This window comes from Eumetopias jubatus, unplaced genomic scaffold (genome assembly GCF_037043125.1).
Source record: "Eumetopias jubatus isolate StellerSeaLion01/CBP00866 unplaced genomic scaffold, mEumJub1_p1.0 scaffold_10, whole genome shotgun sequence".
In the NCBI taxonomy this organism is placed as follows: domain Eukaryota; kingdom Metazoa; phylum Chordata; class Mammalia; order Carnivora; family Otariidae; genus Eumetopias; species Eumetopias jubatus.
In genome coordinates this window covers 95,939,272-95,955,663 of record NW_028274816.1, presented here as the reverse complement: position 1 = coordinate 95,955,663, position 16,392 = coordinate 95,939,272, and the positions used below count along the sequence as shown (strand labels likewise).

The following is a 16,392-nucleotide window of genomic DNA, read 5'->3' as shown; positions in this document are numbered from 1 at the left end:
TGAGTCCCGCATCGGGCTCCCTGCTCAGCAGGGAGTCTGCTTCTCCCTCTGACCCTCTTCCCTCTCGTGCTATCTCTCATTCTCTCCCTCTCAAATAAATAAATAAATAAAATCTTAAAAAAAATAAAGATGTGCTCGCATATAAAGGCTTTGACAAGTTTTATAGTAAGGAAACTTGTTTAACTTTGTTTAACCTAGCATTTCCCAAATCTACTCATCCCAAAAACCTTTTGTTAAATTTTGGAAAAGATAATTTGGGGAAGGCTATTTTAAGTAAGACAAATGATATCATACAAAGACTATAGGCTGAAGGGCCAGAACTTGAACTCTGGTCTACCACTTGCTCTGTGACCCTGGGAAGTCACTCAAAACTCTTAGGATCTCTGTTATCTCATTAGCGGAATAATTCCTAGTTCATAGGGTTGTTGTGGTGATTAAATGAGATGAAAAATGTAAAAAGCTTAGCGCTACCTGGTGTCTCGTACGTATTCAATTAATATGAATTCTCTTCTCCTCCCTCTTTTTCTGCCTACTGTTTGGTCACTCTCCTTCAACACATAAGATGCAACAGAGAAAACGAAGAAAACAGAATCCTAAGAAGAGCTCGATAAATAGTTAAGGTTGGTTTGATTTTGGTTTTTACAGTTACCTGTGTTTTCAAATGCTCTGAAAACAAACTCTAGGATCATCGACAGCCATTATAGCCTCTTGACACTGTCTGGTCTTCAGAATAATCCTAAGATAATGGTTACTACGTCCCAAGTGCCTCAGACAGGTGAGAGATACACAACCAAGGGACAAAATGTGAGCAAAAAGCCCAAACCAGGAGCTCTGAAGTGGCAACTCACCATGTGTTTAGAACCGACAAGCTGCAAGCTCTATTAGTTTTGAGTCCCATCCTCTTAACTTCCTACCCCTCACCCTCGGCACCTATTCTTGTTCTTCTGCGGATCCTGTTTTCTCAAGTATTAATCTACTCCTCAGTAAAATCGGTGTCATTGGTTAACACAAAACCCAGGGAGTGGCTTGCAGACCCTAAGCCCCTACTTTGGCCTGTGAGGATCCACGTGATTCAGCCCCTGCCCACTTCTAATGACCTCACCCTGTCCCACATCCCCGACTTGCTATACTTAACCCATGCAAACAGGTTTACATGGGTCCAGTTTAAACTGAAGTCTCCTGCTCATGACCTTGTCATTGCCTTGAGCTGAAGAGAAGAGTAGGGAACATGTACCAGCCAGTTCCACCAGAGACAGAGTTCAACATATTGACCTAGACTGGAAACACCTGCCCTCATGCAACACACTCACTAGATCCCTTGTTACTAGGGGCACTTTGTAGATCAGAATCTGGTACCTGCCTGTGAGAAAGGACTGCATTTTTTAGCAGGTAGCAATATAGTCCCAATGAGAACAAATCTAAAACTACTATATATTTGAATGTCTTCTCCTTTCGAGGCAAACTCCTTAATATTTCTCTATTTGAAAAAGAGACTATGAAGGACAGCTGGAGTTGTGAGATGAAAGTACTTATTAAATGCATTTTAAATAACTGCCTTGGGAAAAACTACTGACAGATACTTTTTTAAGACCTATATCCCTTTTCCTTGCTACAAGTGCAGAGAAGACATACTGCCTAGTAGGCTATACATTAAAGACACACTCTTGTTGAGCCTAGGTAGGAAATGATGTAGTAAACTACTGGTATGATTAGGTAGTAAGTTGGCAAATATTTCTACTATCTTTGTTGACTACAGAAAATGACTCAAAAGTGTTAGTTTTAGGAAATAAAATTCTTTAGGTAATTGGGAATGTGAGTTCTTGGCAATCAGGAATTGCATGAGGTGAACTAGTCTAGTGGTTGCTGTCCCCATCTCACTGGCAATGATCCTAAAATGGGCAAGTTCTAGTTTGTGGATGTTCTGTAGGTCTGAACTCAGAGAGAAACCAACCTTTATTTAGAAAAACAAACAAAGACAGTATTTTGAAAGGAAGAGGTCAGGTCTGATATTGCCACAAGAGAGGCGGGTTAGTTCAGTATACTGTTCCAGAGTTAGAAAAGGCCAAAATTCAGATGAAAAGGATGAAATGTTTAGTCCATTCTCTTTAAACACAGCATGGCACAGTTGTATTAGTGTGATGTACAATCTCAAATTGTCTAGAGAAACTAATTCTAGCAAAGCTTCTTAGTTTCCCCCACCAGGAAAAGCATTTATTCATTTTGAAGCGTTTGGAAAATACATAAGCTACTGATAGCCAGAAATGACCATTAAATAACTTTGTTTAAAGAGTTTAAGACGAAGTACAGTAGAGCACACAAAGACAATATTTGTGAAATGCTATATTCACCCCACCCCCAACCAGGTTTCACACAGGATAACTCTTGGCATAACACCGGCAGCTGTGAAAATATAAAAATTATACATAATGGGCATTCTATTCAGGAGAAATATCTAACTGATGGTACAGGGAATGTTTTTTAGTCTCCTGACTGGAACATATTTCGATCTGCCAAAGCTTCACTCAGAGAGAAATTCCTAGTCAACATCACCCTCCTTCAACTGTGGGGCTGCCTGCAAAAGGCACAGATGCCTATCATCTGAAAAGACTAAGAAGTCTATTTAGAAAAGGGTTCTTATCCCCTCTCTTTATAAGACACTGATTCACATTATCAAAAGTTAGCTTGGTAGACTGTGCACATCTGGTGTTACCTACTTTGGTAAAATTAACTACAAGACTAGGAAGCAGGGCAGGAGTCTTTCAACTTTTGCCAATAAAAAAAATGCATCTCTGTTTTGTACCTTTTAATGTGGGGTTTTGTTTTTAAGGTAGGAGATTTGAGGTACTGCCTATAATCTAGGTAGAGCTCTGTATGATCTCTGTGGACTGAAATTGATTAGCAATAGACCAAGGATGGACAATGTAGTACCACTGGCCACTAAAAGACAACCACATGTAGATTGTTGAAACTTTCTTTCTTTCTTTCTTTTTTTTTTGGAGAGGGTGGTGGGGGACTGGTAGGGTGTCAAGAAGAGGAGGAGACCTTAATCCTCAAGAGAGAGACAAAAAGTGCCTCAGACTTTTTCAGCTTCCAAGGTACACATCAAAATCTTTCCAGGGTGAAACCTGAATTTCCACAAGTAAAAAATTACACTACAAATAAAACTCATTGAGGTAAGCAGAAACATACAATAATAAGCCAACCAAAAACACAAGTTTCCACAAGAAGTCATCCCCATGCAACAGCCATAGTGCTAGAGCCTAGAAAGTCACTTACTTTTCTCCGAGTGTCACCCGGAGGCTGCTCTGGAGTAGAGAAATTGATTGTTGGCATTTTGTTTTTTAGCAGAAGACACATCCACATTCACAACAGCAATTATTGCACTTAGGACTACATTTCTTTATGGAAACGACTTAAGAGTCATTATGGTAAAAAGTGCCCGCAGGGTTACATATGAACACACACACACGTACAAACATGCACGCACACAGAGACCCAGAGTCAAAACGCTATACATCGGTGGGGCTTTAAACATGAATCTCTGGCTCTTCAAAACATGGCAAGGCTACTATTCTCTGGGTATTCTTTGGGTATTCTTTGGCAACTATAACTCAACTGCTATAATTCTAGTCTTATATTTACTTTCCATCAGCACACAAGGTTACTTTCAATAGGCTGGTTTCAGAGTCTTATACTGTGAACAAAACATTCATTACAAAGTTACAGAGATGGTTGGCTATTTCCCAGAAAGTGCAGGGACTTGAAAATAGGCTTTCAAAAAAAAAAAGGCAAAGAAGGTTTTAATACAGCAACATATGTGGGACCATTACCCAATTAGATTCTCCAGTCACATGCATTCTATTCTGAATACAAATAAAGCAACGGTTTTTTGACCCTCTGCTACTCTAGGTGAAAACAAATAAAGCAAAGGACAACTGATATAACTTTCTTCCCTTAAATCAGATAAATTCTGTATCTGTACTTTTTATTTTCATCATTCTATGAAAGTGAGAAAAATCATCAAAGTTGATTTTTAACTGGAAAGTATTGGAATGATAACACATTTCCAAATATCTTAAATTAGAAATCAGAGCATCCAACTGTATTGTTAGAGGAGACTGGCTACAGAGTAGATTAGCCTCAGTTTGTCAAAACAAGATTTTTTTTTTTGCTTTGGACATTAGTTTTCTGGTACACAAATGGCAGGTGCATTTGCTTAAGACAGTCTGTTAAAGGTAAGAAGCCAAGTTGAATAGATAAAAGGAAATCAAGTCCAATTGTGTAAAGCAGAAGGCAAATTCTAAGTTGTATAAAACTTGATAATATATACTTCCTCAAGCTGTAAACAATATACAGAACAATCCCTTCACTCCCCTCAGATCAGAGACTAGGAAATTGTCAAAAGACCTCCAGAGATCCTACACTCAAGACGCTGAAACCAAAATCCTTAATTCAATTCACATATACTGGAATATTTTTAACTAATTAATTGTAAACTGGACTCCTCCAACTCAATTTTTATCAATGCCAATGTTTACTTTTAAACCATGGTATTCCCATTAATGATGAGAAGAAAATCAGAACAGGACCAGAATATAGTATTTTTTTTTTCCATTAGCTTTTCCTTTACTCTGCAGCTAATTTTTATTCTTTAGAACTAAAACGAAAATAACTCATCATTTTTCTAAACTCTCATTTGTCTAAAACATAACAAATAATATTCCCCTGGAAGGTCTTTGAGTGGCATTAAGGAAAATAAATATAACAGGTATCACCTAGTAACTAACAAGTTTCAGTTCTCAATGACTTAAGTCTATCTGAGGGTATTTTGTTTGGATCAGTCAACCAATGCACTCAATCTGATAACTTTTTTCTTTAGCTAAAGAGAGTGTCTTGGTATTCAGACGCAAAGAATGTGGGTTCTACTATATTATTTGTATAGAAAAGAATTTTCTTTGCCTTAAATTAAGATGGCAGTTCTCAAAAAGGCTCAATTTGAAAAGAATCAAAGGCAAATGCCTGGCCCTGTCAAATCTCAAAACGGCAAGGTTACGACTTCTGAAATCAGCATGTGGATTTTACAACAGGAAGTCAGTATTTTTGTCCTGACAGATTTTTTTTCCTTAAGACTTCTTAAGTCTCATAATTTCTACCATGAAAAGATGAGTCAACTAGATTGATCAGTAAACCAGAACTTTTGTATCATTGCTACCTTGGTTCTGACTAATCATTTTATTTTTAAAATTTTCAAGGTTAGAGCTTTTAAACACTTAGTTTTTTTTCTTTAAGAGTATGTCTTTCAACTGGACGAATACTTAGAAGAAATAAATATGCCTTTAAGTAAATACTGACTTTCTAACAATCAAGACAGGCCAAGGTCAACTGCCAGATGAGTCCTCAAATCTTTGGGAAACCATGGGTTCAAAATGGAGCCAAACAAATAGAACAACTGTCGTTTACACTTGCCCTTACAATTGCTAATTTCTAGAAATTGATTTAGTCAACAAGAGTAGTGTCATTTACCCTGAAGTGATGGCTAAATGCCATACTGTACTTACCTCCAAATAGCTCCAAATCTCTTAAGCCCTCAACAATGAACTTTTCCGAGACCCACCGCTAAAGAGGAAAACCCCAAAGAGAATTAGTATTTCTTCCAAGCCACAAAAAATTAGCTATCAGCCATTAGACAAATAAACTACAAAAACAGAATCATGCAGTATGGTTAAGATGCATTTTTATGGAACAATTTTAAAAAGAATCCTGGATTTAAATCAACTGAAAACAATAGGTTAATTCCTTTCTCTATTCTTTTTTGCCTAATTTGATAAATAATTCTTAAATTTGACAGACAGATGAGAAACATAGTACTGGCCCTAATAATGAAGAAGGTTTTTTGTCCTTCCTATACATAAAACTACCTTCTGGTTCCATCTGACTCACTCACTCAATGGCTGTCTATTACAGATGCTTTGGATCATGAATGCCAATGTGAAAAATGCTACTGGAATTCATAATACGGAAAATAGAGATGAAACAGTTTTTCACAGCCTCTGTTTGTAAAAGAAAATAGCTGCATATTCTTTCATCCACTAGGATTTCTAAAGACATCACCACTTATATTTTCTACCAGGTTTACAAGGACTACACTAACTTCACCAATCATGGTTCACTTTACTATCCCATTTCAAATGAGTATTGGATTTCCTTAATACTGATCAGTGGTCTGGTTTCACATGAATCAGGCAAGGTTGACACAGAAAAGAAGCTCGTATGTAAAAGTAATGGAATCAAGATCGAATTTCACTTAAGGACTAGTGTTCAAGTTTGGCTTGGGGGCATTCTTTCCACCAGGCAGAGTTCAGGCTAAGGAGAGAGTCTGTTTTTCCTCTTACTTAACAGTGAAGTCTACTCTTTCCAGTATAAATTATTCTTATATACACAAACACAAGAAAAAAGAATATTAAGTAATATTCAGAAATAAGTTGCCCAACTTATTGGTTATGAATTGGAACTATAACATCATTTTGTCTTCTCTATATCAATTTTTTTCTAAATTAAAAAAAAAAACCAAAATAAAAAACTTGGTGTAAAAAAATAGTATGTGCTGTATCACAAAATATAACATATGCTTTAATATTTAAAGAAAGTGGTATGTTCATGTGTCATATAGCACTTCTTCCTTGTTACAGAATTTTCAAATAATTACTGCATTTAGAAATAAATACTTGATAATAAATAAAATACAGTGCTCTTTTATGAAGTCATGGAAGCTTATAAAGAAGCTAAATCCAGTATTTGTTCTTGAGGTCATTTTAGCTGGTAAAGTTTTCAGGTGTAATAACATTTTTCATGTCCAAAAAGTCTTTAATGAAAACCTACGATTATACTCAGAAAAAGTGTTCCAATAATGACAATTTGATCCTGATTTTTAAAACACACAAACTCATTGAAAATACATAGGAAACAGGCAGCTTATTAGCAATTACATATCTATAGTGAAAAGGGACATCGATTCATTTAATTTTGTATGAGTGATATTCATAAAATAAGCAACCGTTTCTTCTCTACCAGTCAAGCTGGTGGGTGTATTTGGTGTCTCTGGTCAGCCTCTGCCTGCAAGCTCTTTTCTCAGGAGTGGTGGTTGCCATATCTGCTTTACTTCCTACATGCCTCACTTACATAGGATTCTGAACATCACATAAAAAAAACACCTACAGTATCTGTCAAAACACATCACTTTACAGAAAATAAAAATAGTAAAGCCAGAAGAATAGAAACACTCACCCTAATTCGCTCTGGTTTACTTACAAGAAAAGACATGAGTTCCTAATGTGTAGACCTACTTCAATTTCAAAAATTTAAACCTAAAAGGAAAATAGAAACAGGTTAGTCAAATCTCCTTTTACAGAAATGCCTTTTGATTAACAAAAACTTGCTATGAGTCTACCACTCAAAGCACTGTAGCAGACCTATAAATTTCTAGATTCTAAAGACTGGTTTAGAGAACCTTTCACTGACAATAAAACTGGCCAAGTACTTTCAGAAATATTGCAATCTCAATAAGAAAAGACAGGTTTGTTATTAATATGGTTTTCTTCTTTAATTTTTAAATTTCTCTTGACCCAATTCCCCACTGATCCTTTCCCAGAAGCAATTACCTTCGATTCTCTTGGCTGTTTATCTTGCTTTTTATTATCATTCTTAAATAATGTTTATATGGCCATGACTTATCCATTTTAGACATTTATCTACTAACTTTCTACTATGGTAGATGAAGACCAAGCTCTCCTACATCACCTTCCTGCACCCTACTTTCCTGCCTTCATTCTCCTAACACAATTCTGGCATAATGTTTAATTGAATCAATAGTCCACATTTACATTGTTATGACTGTGGAAACATGGTTCAGAGCTGAGGCAAACAAAGACGACCACATCTGTTTTCTTGTACGCCATTTGTTTTCCTAGAGTCGATAATGGACTCATACATTTTTTACTTGTTTGGTTTCCCACATAGCTATTACTAACTTTTTCCAAGTGCTACATCTTTGCTATTTATCTTATCAGTCAATATCTTTTACCATACATTCGAACTCATTCATTCCGATTTTTTCCTAGAGATTGCCTTTCCAAGGCTTTCCATCCCCCTGCTACGATCCAGACTAGTTGCTTTCTAGACCAGTTGCACTTACCCTTTTTTTTTTTAAGATTTTGTTTTTTTATGTAATCTCTACACCCAACGTGGGGCTCAAACTCATGACCCTGAGATCAAGAGTTACATACTCTACCGACTGAGCCAGCCAGGCTCCCCTACCTTAGCCTTTTTAGTGTAGAAATTTGGATCTTTCAATTCTGGGAAATATTCTTGTATTATTTCCTTGATAATTTTGTCTCCTCCACTTTCTCTGTTTTCATGTTATAAAATTCCTAATAAATTATACTTCTAGAATTATCTAGAATGAATTTATACTTGTTTCACTCCTATTTTACAACTCTCCAAGAGATTTCTTCAATTTTATTTTCTAACCCTTCTACTAATTTTTAAATTTTGGTTACACATCTCCAAGAGCTTTTGCCATTTCTCAAATGTATCTTTTTTCATATCATCCTGATTTTTTTATGTTTGCTTAATTTATTATTAAAAATTATATCTAGATGGGCACCTGGGTGGCTCAGTCAGTTGGGCATCTACCTTCAGCTCAGTTCATGATTTCAGGGTCCTGGGACGGAGCCCCACCTTGGGCTCTCTGCTCGGCGGTGGGCCCGCTTCTCCCTCTCCCTCTGCCTCTGTGATCTCTCTCTCTCTCAAATAAATAAATAAAATCTTAAAAAAAAATTATATCTAGAATGGTAAAAGCATAATGCATCATGACCAAGTGGGGTTTATCTCAGGAACTAAAGACTGCTTTAACACTAAAAAATGAATCAATGTATACCATACTGTTTTTGTCCAAAGTTGTTTGCAAATAAAAAAACAACCAATTTTAAGGAGTTAAAAAAATGGTGGTGTGGGCAGAAAAAAAAATGAACTCAGTAGGTAGAGCATGTGACTCTTGATCTCATGGTCATGAGTTCAAGCTCCATGCTGGGCGTTAGAACTTACTTAAAAAAAAAAAAAGAATCGGGGCGCCTGTGTGACTCAGTTGGTTAAGCGACTGCCTTCAGCTCAGGTCATGAGCCCAAGGTCCTGGGATGGAGCCCCACGTTGGGCTCCCTGCTCAACGGGAAGCCTGCTTCTCCCTCTCCCTCTGCCTGCTGCTCCCCCTGCTTGTGCTCGCTCACTCTCTCTGTCAAATAAATAAAATCTAAAAAAAAAAAAAAAAAAAAAAAATCAATGTAATTTTACCAGAGTAACTTAGTAAACAAGAAAAAAAATACAATCATCCCAATAGATAGAGAAAAGGCATCTGAAAAAATTCAATACCAATTCATGATTTTAAAAAACCTCTCAGTCAATTAGGAATAAGTCAAATAGGAATAGAATATGGAATTTACCAAGTCAACTTGGTAAAAGATATGTATGAAGAGGGTGCCTGGGTGGCTCAGTCAGTTGGGCATCAGACTCTTGATTTCGGCTCAGGGTTGAGATCAAGTCCTATGTCAGGCTCTGCACTCACTGCTTCTCCCTCTCCCTCTGCTCCTCCCCCCACTCACACTCTCTCTCTCAAATAAATAAAATCTTTAAAAATAACAATAAAATAAAAAAGTATTATGAAAAATGTATAGCTAACACCATAGTTAATAATAAAAAGAATTACTGAGTTTCCTATAAGAACAGAAACAAAACAAGAATGTCTGCTCTCATCACTTCTGTTCATCATTGTACTAGTGGTCTTGGCCAATGCAAAAAGGAAAAAACAGGAACAAAAGGCATACAGATTGGAAAAGAAGGTGTAAAACTCTATTCATAGACAACATGATTGTGTATGTAGAAAATTCTAAGTATTCTACAAAAAAATCATTAGACATAAAAAAATGAATTTAGAAAGAAGGTCAATTACAAAATCCAACTGTATTTCGATGTACTAGCAATGAATAATTAGAAAATGAAATTTAAAAAAATGAAACTACCATACCAACAAAAACATAAAATAACTAGGAATAATTTTTTTAAAATTGTATATTTTTTAAAACTGTATGCTTAAAATTATAAAACAGGGCGCCTGGGTGGCTCAGTCGTTAAGCGTCTGCCTTCAGCTCAGGTCATGATCCCAGGGTCCTGGGATCGAGTCCCGCATCGGGCTCCCTGCTCAGCGGGGAGTCTGCTTCTCCCTCTCCCACTCCCCCTGCTTGCGTTCCTGCTCTCGCTGTCTCTCTCTGTCAAATAAATAAATAAAATCTTTAAAAAATAAATAAAATAATAAAACATTGCTAAGAGGTATTAAAGATAAGCTAAATAAGAGATATGCTATGTTCATAGATTGGAAGACTCACTGAAGTGAAGATGTCACCTCCCTCCAAATTGATCTATAGAATCAGTGCAATCCCAATCAAAATCCCAGCGGACTTTTAAAAAGAAATTGATAAGCTGATTTTAAAATTTATATGGAAATACAAGGGACCTGAAATAGCCAAAATGATTTTGAAAAAGAACAAAGTTAGAAGACTTACATTACATGATTTCCAGACTTACTTTAATGTTACAGTAATCAAAACAGTGTACTTTGTTCTAGGATAGACAAATGGATCAATGAAATGGAATAGAGAATCCAGAAATAGATCCATGTATGTATGGTCAATTAATTTTCAAGAGAGGGGCCAGAGTAATTCCATGGGAGTGTATCTGTAATCTAGATACAAATTAATATCTATTTAGAAAAAATGAACTTTCACCCTTACCTTATATGACACACAAAAATTAACTTGAAATGGATCATAGAACTAAAGAAAAAGTTAAAACTACTAAATAAAACAGAGGAGAAAATCTTCATGATGTTGGGATAAGTAAAAATTAAAAAAAAGAATGTCAAGAGCATGAAATAAAGAAGAAAAATATGATAAATTAAACTTTATGAAAATTAAAAACTTCTGTCTTCGAAAGACACCACTAAGAAAATAAACAAGTTGGGAGAGAACAGTGTGTGTGTGTGTGTGTGTGTGTGTGTGTGTGTGTGTGTGTGTATCTATGAAACATTTTATATACAGAATATTTAAAGAATTTCTACTACTCAATAAGACAGTCTTACTCAATTTAAAAAATGGGCAACAGATTTGAATAGAAGATATAGGAATGGCCACTAAGTACATCAAACGATGCTCAACATCACTTGTGATCAGGGAAATGTATATAAAACCACAATGAGATACCACTACACACCTACTGAAATGGCTAAAAATAAAGACTGACAATACGAAATGTTGACAAGGATCTTGATCAACAGAAACTCTCATTCATTGCTGATGGGGATGCAAACTACTATAATAGGCACTTTGGAAAATAGTTTATTAGCTTCCTATGACCCAACAAGAGAAATGAAAACATATGTTCACATAGACTTGTACATGAATATTCATAGCAGCATTATTCACAATGGCCCCAAATTGGAAACAATCCAAATGTCTATCAACTGGCAAGTGAAAAAACAAAATGTGGTATATACACCAGTGGAATAATACTCAGCAATAAAAAGGAACAAACTACTGATACATGTTAAGTGAAAGTCAGGCATAAATCTACATATTGGTTCCATATACATGAAATTCTAGAAAAAGTAAAAATATTATGACAGAAAGCAGGTCATTGGTTGCCTGGGACCAAGGGTGAGAGGAGGGACCAAATTCAAAGAGACACATGAGAATTTCTGGGTGCTGAAAATGTTCTGTATTTTGATTGTGTGGTAGTTACACAAGTGTATCTGTCGAAACTCAACAAACCATACACTTAATGTAGGTATATTTTATTGTAGGTGAATTATATCTCAACAAAATGACTTTAAAAGTAAAATGACTAAAACAAATAATCATGAACACTTTTGAAGAATCTAGAAAAAATCCCTGCCACATTTCCTTTGAGGGATTGTGGTAGTATATAGTATAGCAATGGGAGTGGGAACTTAATCAGATACATGGAGTTCCTGGAATCCTTAGAACTGCTTCAGAGAAATCAAAGCAATGGTTTTCAATCCAGGGGAGAGAGGAGGCCTTTCAAAATCATCTATAGATTTTTATCAAATTGCATTTATCCTCACCCCTATCCTGGTCTTTTTTATTTATTTATTTATTATTTTTTAAAGATTTTATTTATTCATTTGACAGAGATAGATACAGCAAGAGAGAGAACACAAGCAGGCGGAGTGGGAGAGGGAAAAGCAGGCCCTCCGAGGAGCGGGGAACCCGATGTGGGGCTTGATCCCAGGACCACGGGATCACGACCCAAGCCGAAGGCAGACGCCCAACGAATGAGCCACCCAGGCACCCCCTATCCTAAGACCTTATAGAAGATCATCACATGTTGAGAATCATATATCCTGGCATGAAACAGTAAAAATATTGACTGATTTTTTTTAAAAGATTATTGGAGTGCACATTATTTAATAACATTAAACACAAAGCATCGTGCCAAAGAAATTTAAGAGGAAGCAGGGTCCATATCCATATGTAGTCTACAACAGAATATAGAATATTAATGTAGATTAAAAGATGATTTTTATCTGCAGAAGGAACTGTCTACACTCTGGAAAAATACTGGAAATAGAAAATAAAGTCAATCCTAAACACCATATATATTAATATATATTGGTTGGTTAAGCAACTGCCTTCGGCTCAGGTCGTGATCCTGGAATCCTGGGATCGAGCTCCACATCAGGCTCCTGGCTCAGCAGGGAGCCTGCTTCTCCCTCTGTCCCTCTCCCCTCTCATGCTGTTTCTCTCTCTCTGTCTCTCAAATAAATAAATAAAATCTTAAAAAAAATTAACTCATGTAGTTATAAAAACTTATGGATGCTCAAACTCCCACCTTCAAAAATTTTTAATTCAGCAGGTCTGGGGAATGCACAAGTAGAAATGGGCAAGTCCTTATGGTGTTCAGCAAAGGGAAAGACAATTACTATAAGCTGGGACAGATCTGGATAGTTTTATTGAAGGGATGGGGCCTCAGTGTCAAATAGGACTTGAAAGTGGGAATTTCAAGCATGAAATAGTATTAGCTGCTCATTTTTAGCACTTACTTTGTTTTGTCCACACACATATCTTCCAGTTTCTAGAATAGTGCCTATCACGTAGTAGGCACTCAGTAATGTTGACTGACTGACTGACCAAATATACCAAGAAGTACGTTAGCATTTTACATAACCAACTACAGATAGATGAGAACAATGAAGAGGCCTCATGTGCATGCTAGAGTATGGATTTTCCTCCCCAGGCAATAGGACGCCACTGTAGGTTTTAAACAGAAACTATTTGTGACAAACACAAAACAGTGGTCTTAAAATCGTGTCTCTCAAACTTTATTGTGCATTCAAATAATTTGAGGATCTTGTTAAAAGTGCAGATTTTGATTTAGAAGATCTGGAGTGGGGCCTGGTACTTCTAACAAACGCCCACATGACGGTAATGCTGCTGATCTGTGGCCCGTCGTACTGACTAATGTTTGAGAAGCCTTGTTCTGAGAAACATTCTAAGGAATATTAATCTGCAAACGGATGGGAGAATGGGAGGTGAAAAATCCCCAGAGAAAGGAATGTTAGTTAGAACACAACTATAGTGGACCATATTTGGGGTGATAAGAGCTTGTAGCAAAAGGAATGCTAAGAAATAGATGGATAGGTGATGAAGGAAAAATAAAGAAATTGTATTCAGTTAGTAAGGACACCATAAGTCATCTAGCCCATCCTCCACCCTTCAGAGGAACAGCTTTTACAATCTCCTGGATGTAAGGTTATTTAGCCTCTGCTTGAAAACTTCCCTGGCCAGAGACTCACTACCTTATCACGGAACCCATTCTACTTGTGGACAACTCTGATGACTCTTGATTTTTTGTGTGTGCGCAAGTAACTGGGAAAGAGTAGTGTGTCAGTGACAAAACAGGAAACTCAGAAGTGGAAGTGGTTCTGGTGGGAAGATGAGTTCGAGTTTTTAAATCATGTTGAGGTTGAGAAAATAGTTTATCTATCTATCTATCTATCTATCTATCTATCTATCTATCTATCTATCTATCTATCTACCTGTAGTGAGAAGATAGAGCAGTCAGAAAAGTAAGACTGGGGGCGCCTGGGTGGCTCAGTCGGTTAAGCGGCTGCCTTCGGCTCAGGTCATGATCCCAGGGTCCTGGGATCGAGCCCCGTGTCGGGCTCCCTGCTCAGCGGAGAGCCTGCTTCTCCCTCTCCCTCTGCCTACTTGTACTCTATCTCTCTGTCAAAAAAATAAATAAAATCTTTAAAAAATAATTAAAAAAAAAAAAGTAAGAGAGACGTTAGAGATGGCCATGTAGACCTGGGAGATAGCAGCCAAAGCTATACAAGTGACAAATGCACTGAAGGAGAAAATGGGGAGAAAAAAGCAGAAGGCTGGGAAGCAAGTCTTGGGATAGGTCCATATTTAGGACATCATGCTTGAAGGCAGGTAGGAAATGAAGTCCAAAGGAAAAACTTTAAAGATTCTGCTTCCCCTCCTGGACACTTTCATTCCCCCAACCTGGTTAACTTTGACCTGTCGATCCTTACTACTTACTCATCTCAGGTACCCTGTGCTACAGAAGTCCACCCTGATTACCATTCCCTCCCCCATTAGGTGTTCAGCCTCTGTATTCAACCCTTACACATACCACAATGTTAACTGCCAGTGCATCTTATTCACTATTGCATTCCCAGGGGCTGCTGTGCCCAACACATAAAATGGGCACTCCCGTATCTGTTAAATTGTTCATAGCAAAAATAATAAAAGCAGCAAGCACTTATGGTGAACTTACTGTGTGCAAGGATCTGTGCTAAATGCCTCACAGAGCTCAGCTCACGATAAGTCCTATCTTCCCCATTTTACAGATCAGGAACTTAAAGCTCAGAGAGGTTAAATGCCCTGAATGACACAGGCAACTGGTAGAGGACCAGTTAGATCTGTTCCAAAGCCTGTGCTCTAGAAACCAGAGTGATTACAGATAAGTCCAGGGAGAAGTGTCAAGACTGTGTTTGCAAAGATACAATGATGACTGCCTGAGAAGACATCGCCTGATTTGACAATGCTGCTGACCAGATGCCAAATAGAATAGAAAAGGATTCGTTTACCTTGCTTTATTTTTTTTTTCCTTTTTCCCTGTTTTCGTCGCTGTTTTTCTAAACTTCTTCCATGTCTGGGGTTACAACTACAAACACTGCATTTGAGTCACGATATTCTAAGAAACCTGGTTGAAAGGTGGGGGAACAGAGTTAACAAGTTCAGCACTGTAACTAATAGCTGAATAGGTTCCTGGCCTAAGGCAAGTAACCAGATGAGACTCGGTTTCTTCAATTCTCAGAAACAAGAAACAGTCTTGGGTGTCTTTAGACAGTATGAATCAGTCAATGAAGGACTGTCCTAAATGCCTTAAATACATACTGGAATACGGTTCTACTTCAACAGGTATTATACAGTAAGAAAAGGACCCGTTCGAACGGCTTTTCCTCTTCGGAGAAAGTCGAGTTAGAATATGCTAGGTTATCTTAACAGAAGGCTGGGCAGAAAAATTAGTCCCCCATTTCCTGGAAACTTGAACAATTTTATTTAACCACTCCCCTTCCCTCGCGCTCACTTCCCTACCTCCACCGCCCATCTCCACCCCAAATCTACTGTAGGCACTGAAACATTCTTGAAAAACAACAAGACAATTAGAAGCTCTTTGTTTTTGCCGATTCAGGGAGTCACCTAAATCTCTCTCCCTAAGGAGGTTTGATCCGTGCCTGTCCAGCCTGGGATAGATGGGAATTGCGGTTGTGGGATGGGGGGAGGCGGGTCAGCACAGGATCGGCCGCCTCTTTGGGCAGGGCAAACTGACACCTGGGCCCCAGGCTCCCCATCTAGGAGTCAGGGGGGAAAGATGGATACGGAAGGCAGGCGCTCGCCTCTCGCCCGGCAACTCCGCTCCGGCGTCTCCCGGGCAGGCCCAAGCCTATTCTGCTCTCAGGCTGCAGCCCCTCACTGCGGGAATCGAGGAGGACGGGGTGAAAAGGGACCCGTGAAAGCGGGGCGGGGGGGGGGAGCGGGATGGCCGATCTGACGAAGGCCCGCCCCTGAGGAGATGGAATCGGCGTCAGGGCGAGAAGGCACTGGTCCCTGGAGCGCACCAGGCGGCCCCGCCAGCCCGGTACCTGGTCCTGGAGTTAGCAAGCAGTCCCGACCCCGTCTCAGCTCCGCCTCCTTAGTTTAGGGCCGCGCCGCCAGGCCGGTTGCTGGGGGTTGGGGGAGGTACGCAACGTGCCATGCG

General features: G+C 38.2%; 1 protein-coding gene and 1 long non-coding RNA gene across 14 annotated transcripts in view; one reads left to right on the top strand and one right to left on the bottom strand.

Annotated features, from left to right (window-relative positions):
• Positions 1–6,624, top strand: part of LOC148163368 (uncharacterized) — a 19,878-nt gene extending 13,254 nt beyond the window's left edge. Inside the window, exons 3-4 of the long non-coding RNA XR_015769313.1 lie at positions 563–620; positions 5,965–6,624. This is a non-coding gene — a long non-coding RNA (uncharacterized LOC148163368). The remainder of the gene's footprint in view (positions 1–562; positions 621–5,964) is intronic.
• The window catches only part of STRADA (STE20 related adaptor alpha), a 26,980-nt gene extending 10,588 nt beyond the window's left edge, over positions 1–16,392 (bottom strand). Inside the window, exons 1-5 of one of the 13 annotated variants that reach the window (XM_028087469.2) lie at positions 16,277–16,389; positions 15,218–15,333; positions 7,285–7,364; positions 5,559–5,616; positions 3,277–3,305 (exon numbers count right to left, since the gene is read on the bottom strand). In XM_028087469.2, the coding sequence (XP_027943270.1) occupies positions 3,277–3,305; positions 5,559–5,616; positions 7,285–7,320 (123 nt within the window). In that variant the 5' untranslated portion in view covers positions 7,321–7,364; positions 15,218–15,333; positions 16,277–16,389. Of the gene's footprint in view, positions 1–3,276; positions 3,306–5,558; positions 5,617–7,284; positions 7,365–14,904; positions 15,177–15,217; positions 15,334–16,276 lie in introns of those variants that run through there. The other 12 variants (XM_028087459.2, XM_028087462.2, XM_028087465.2 and 9 more) reach the window with 12 other exon arrangements.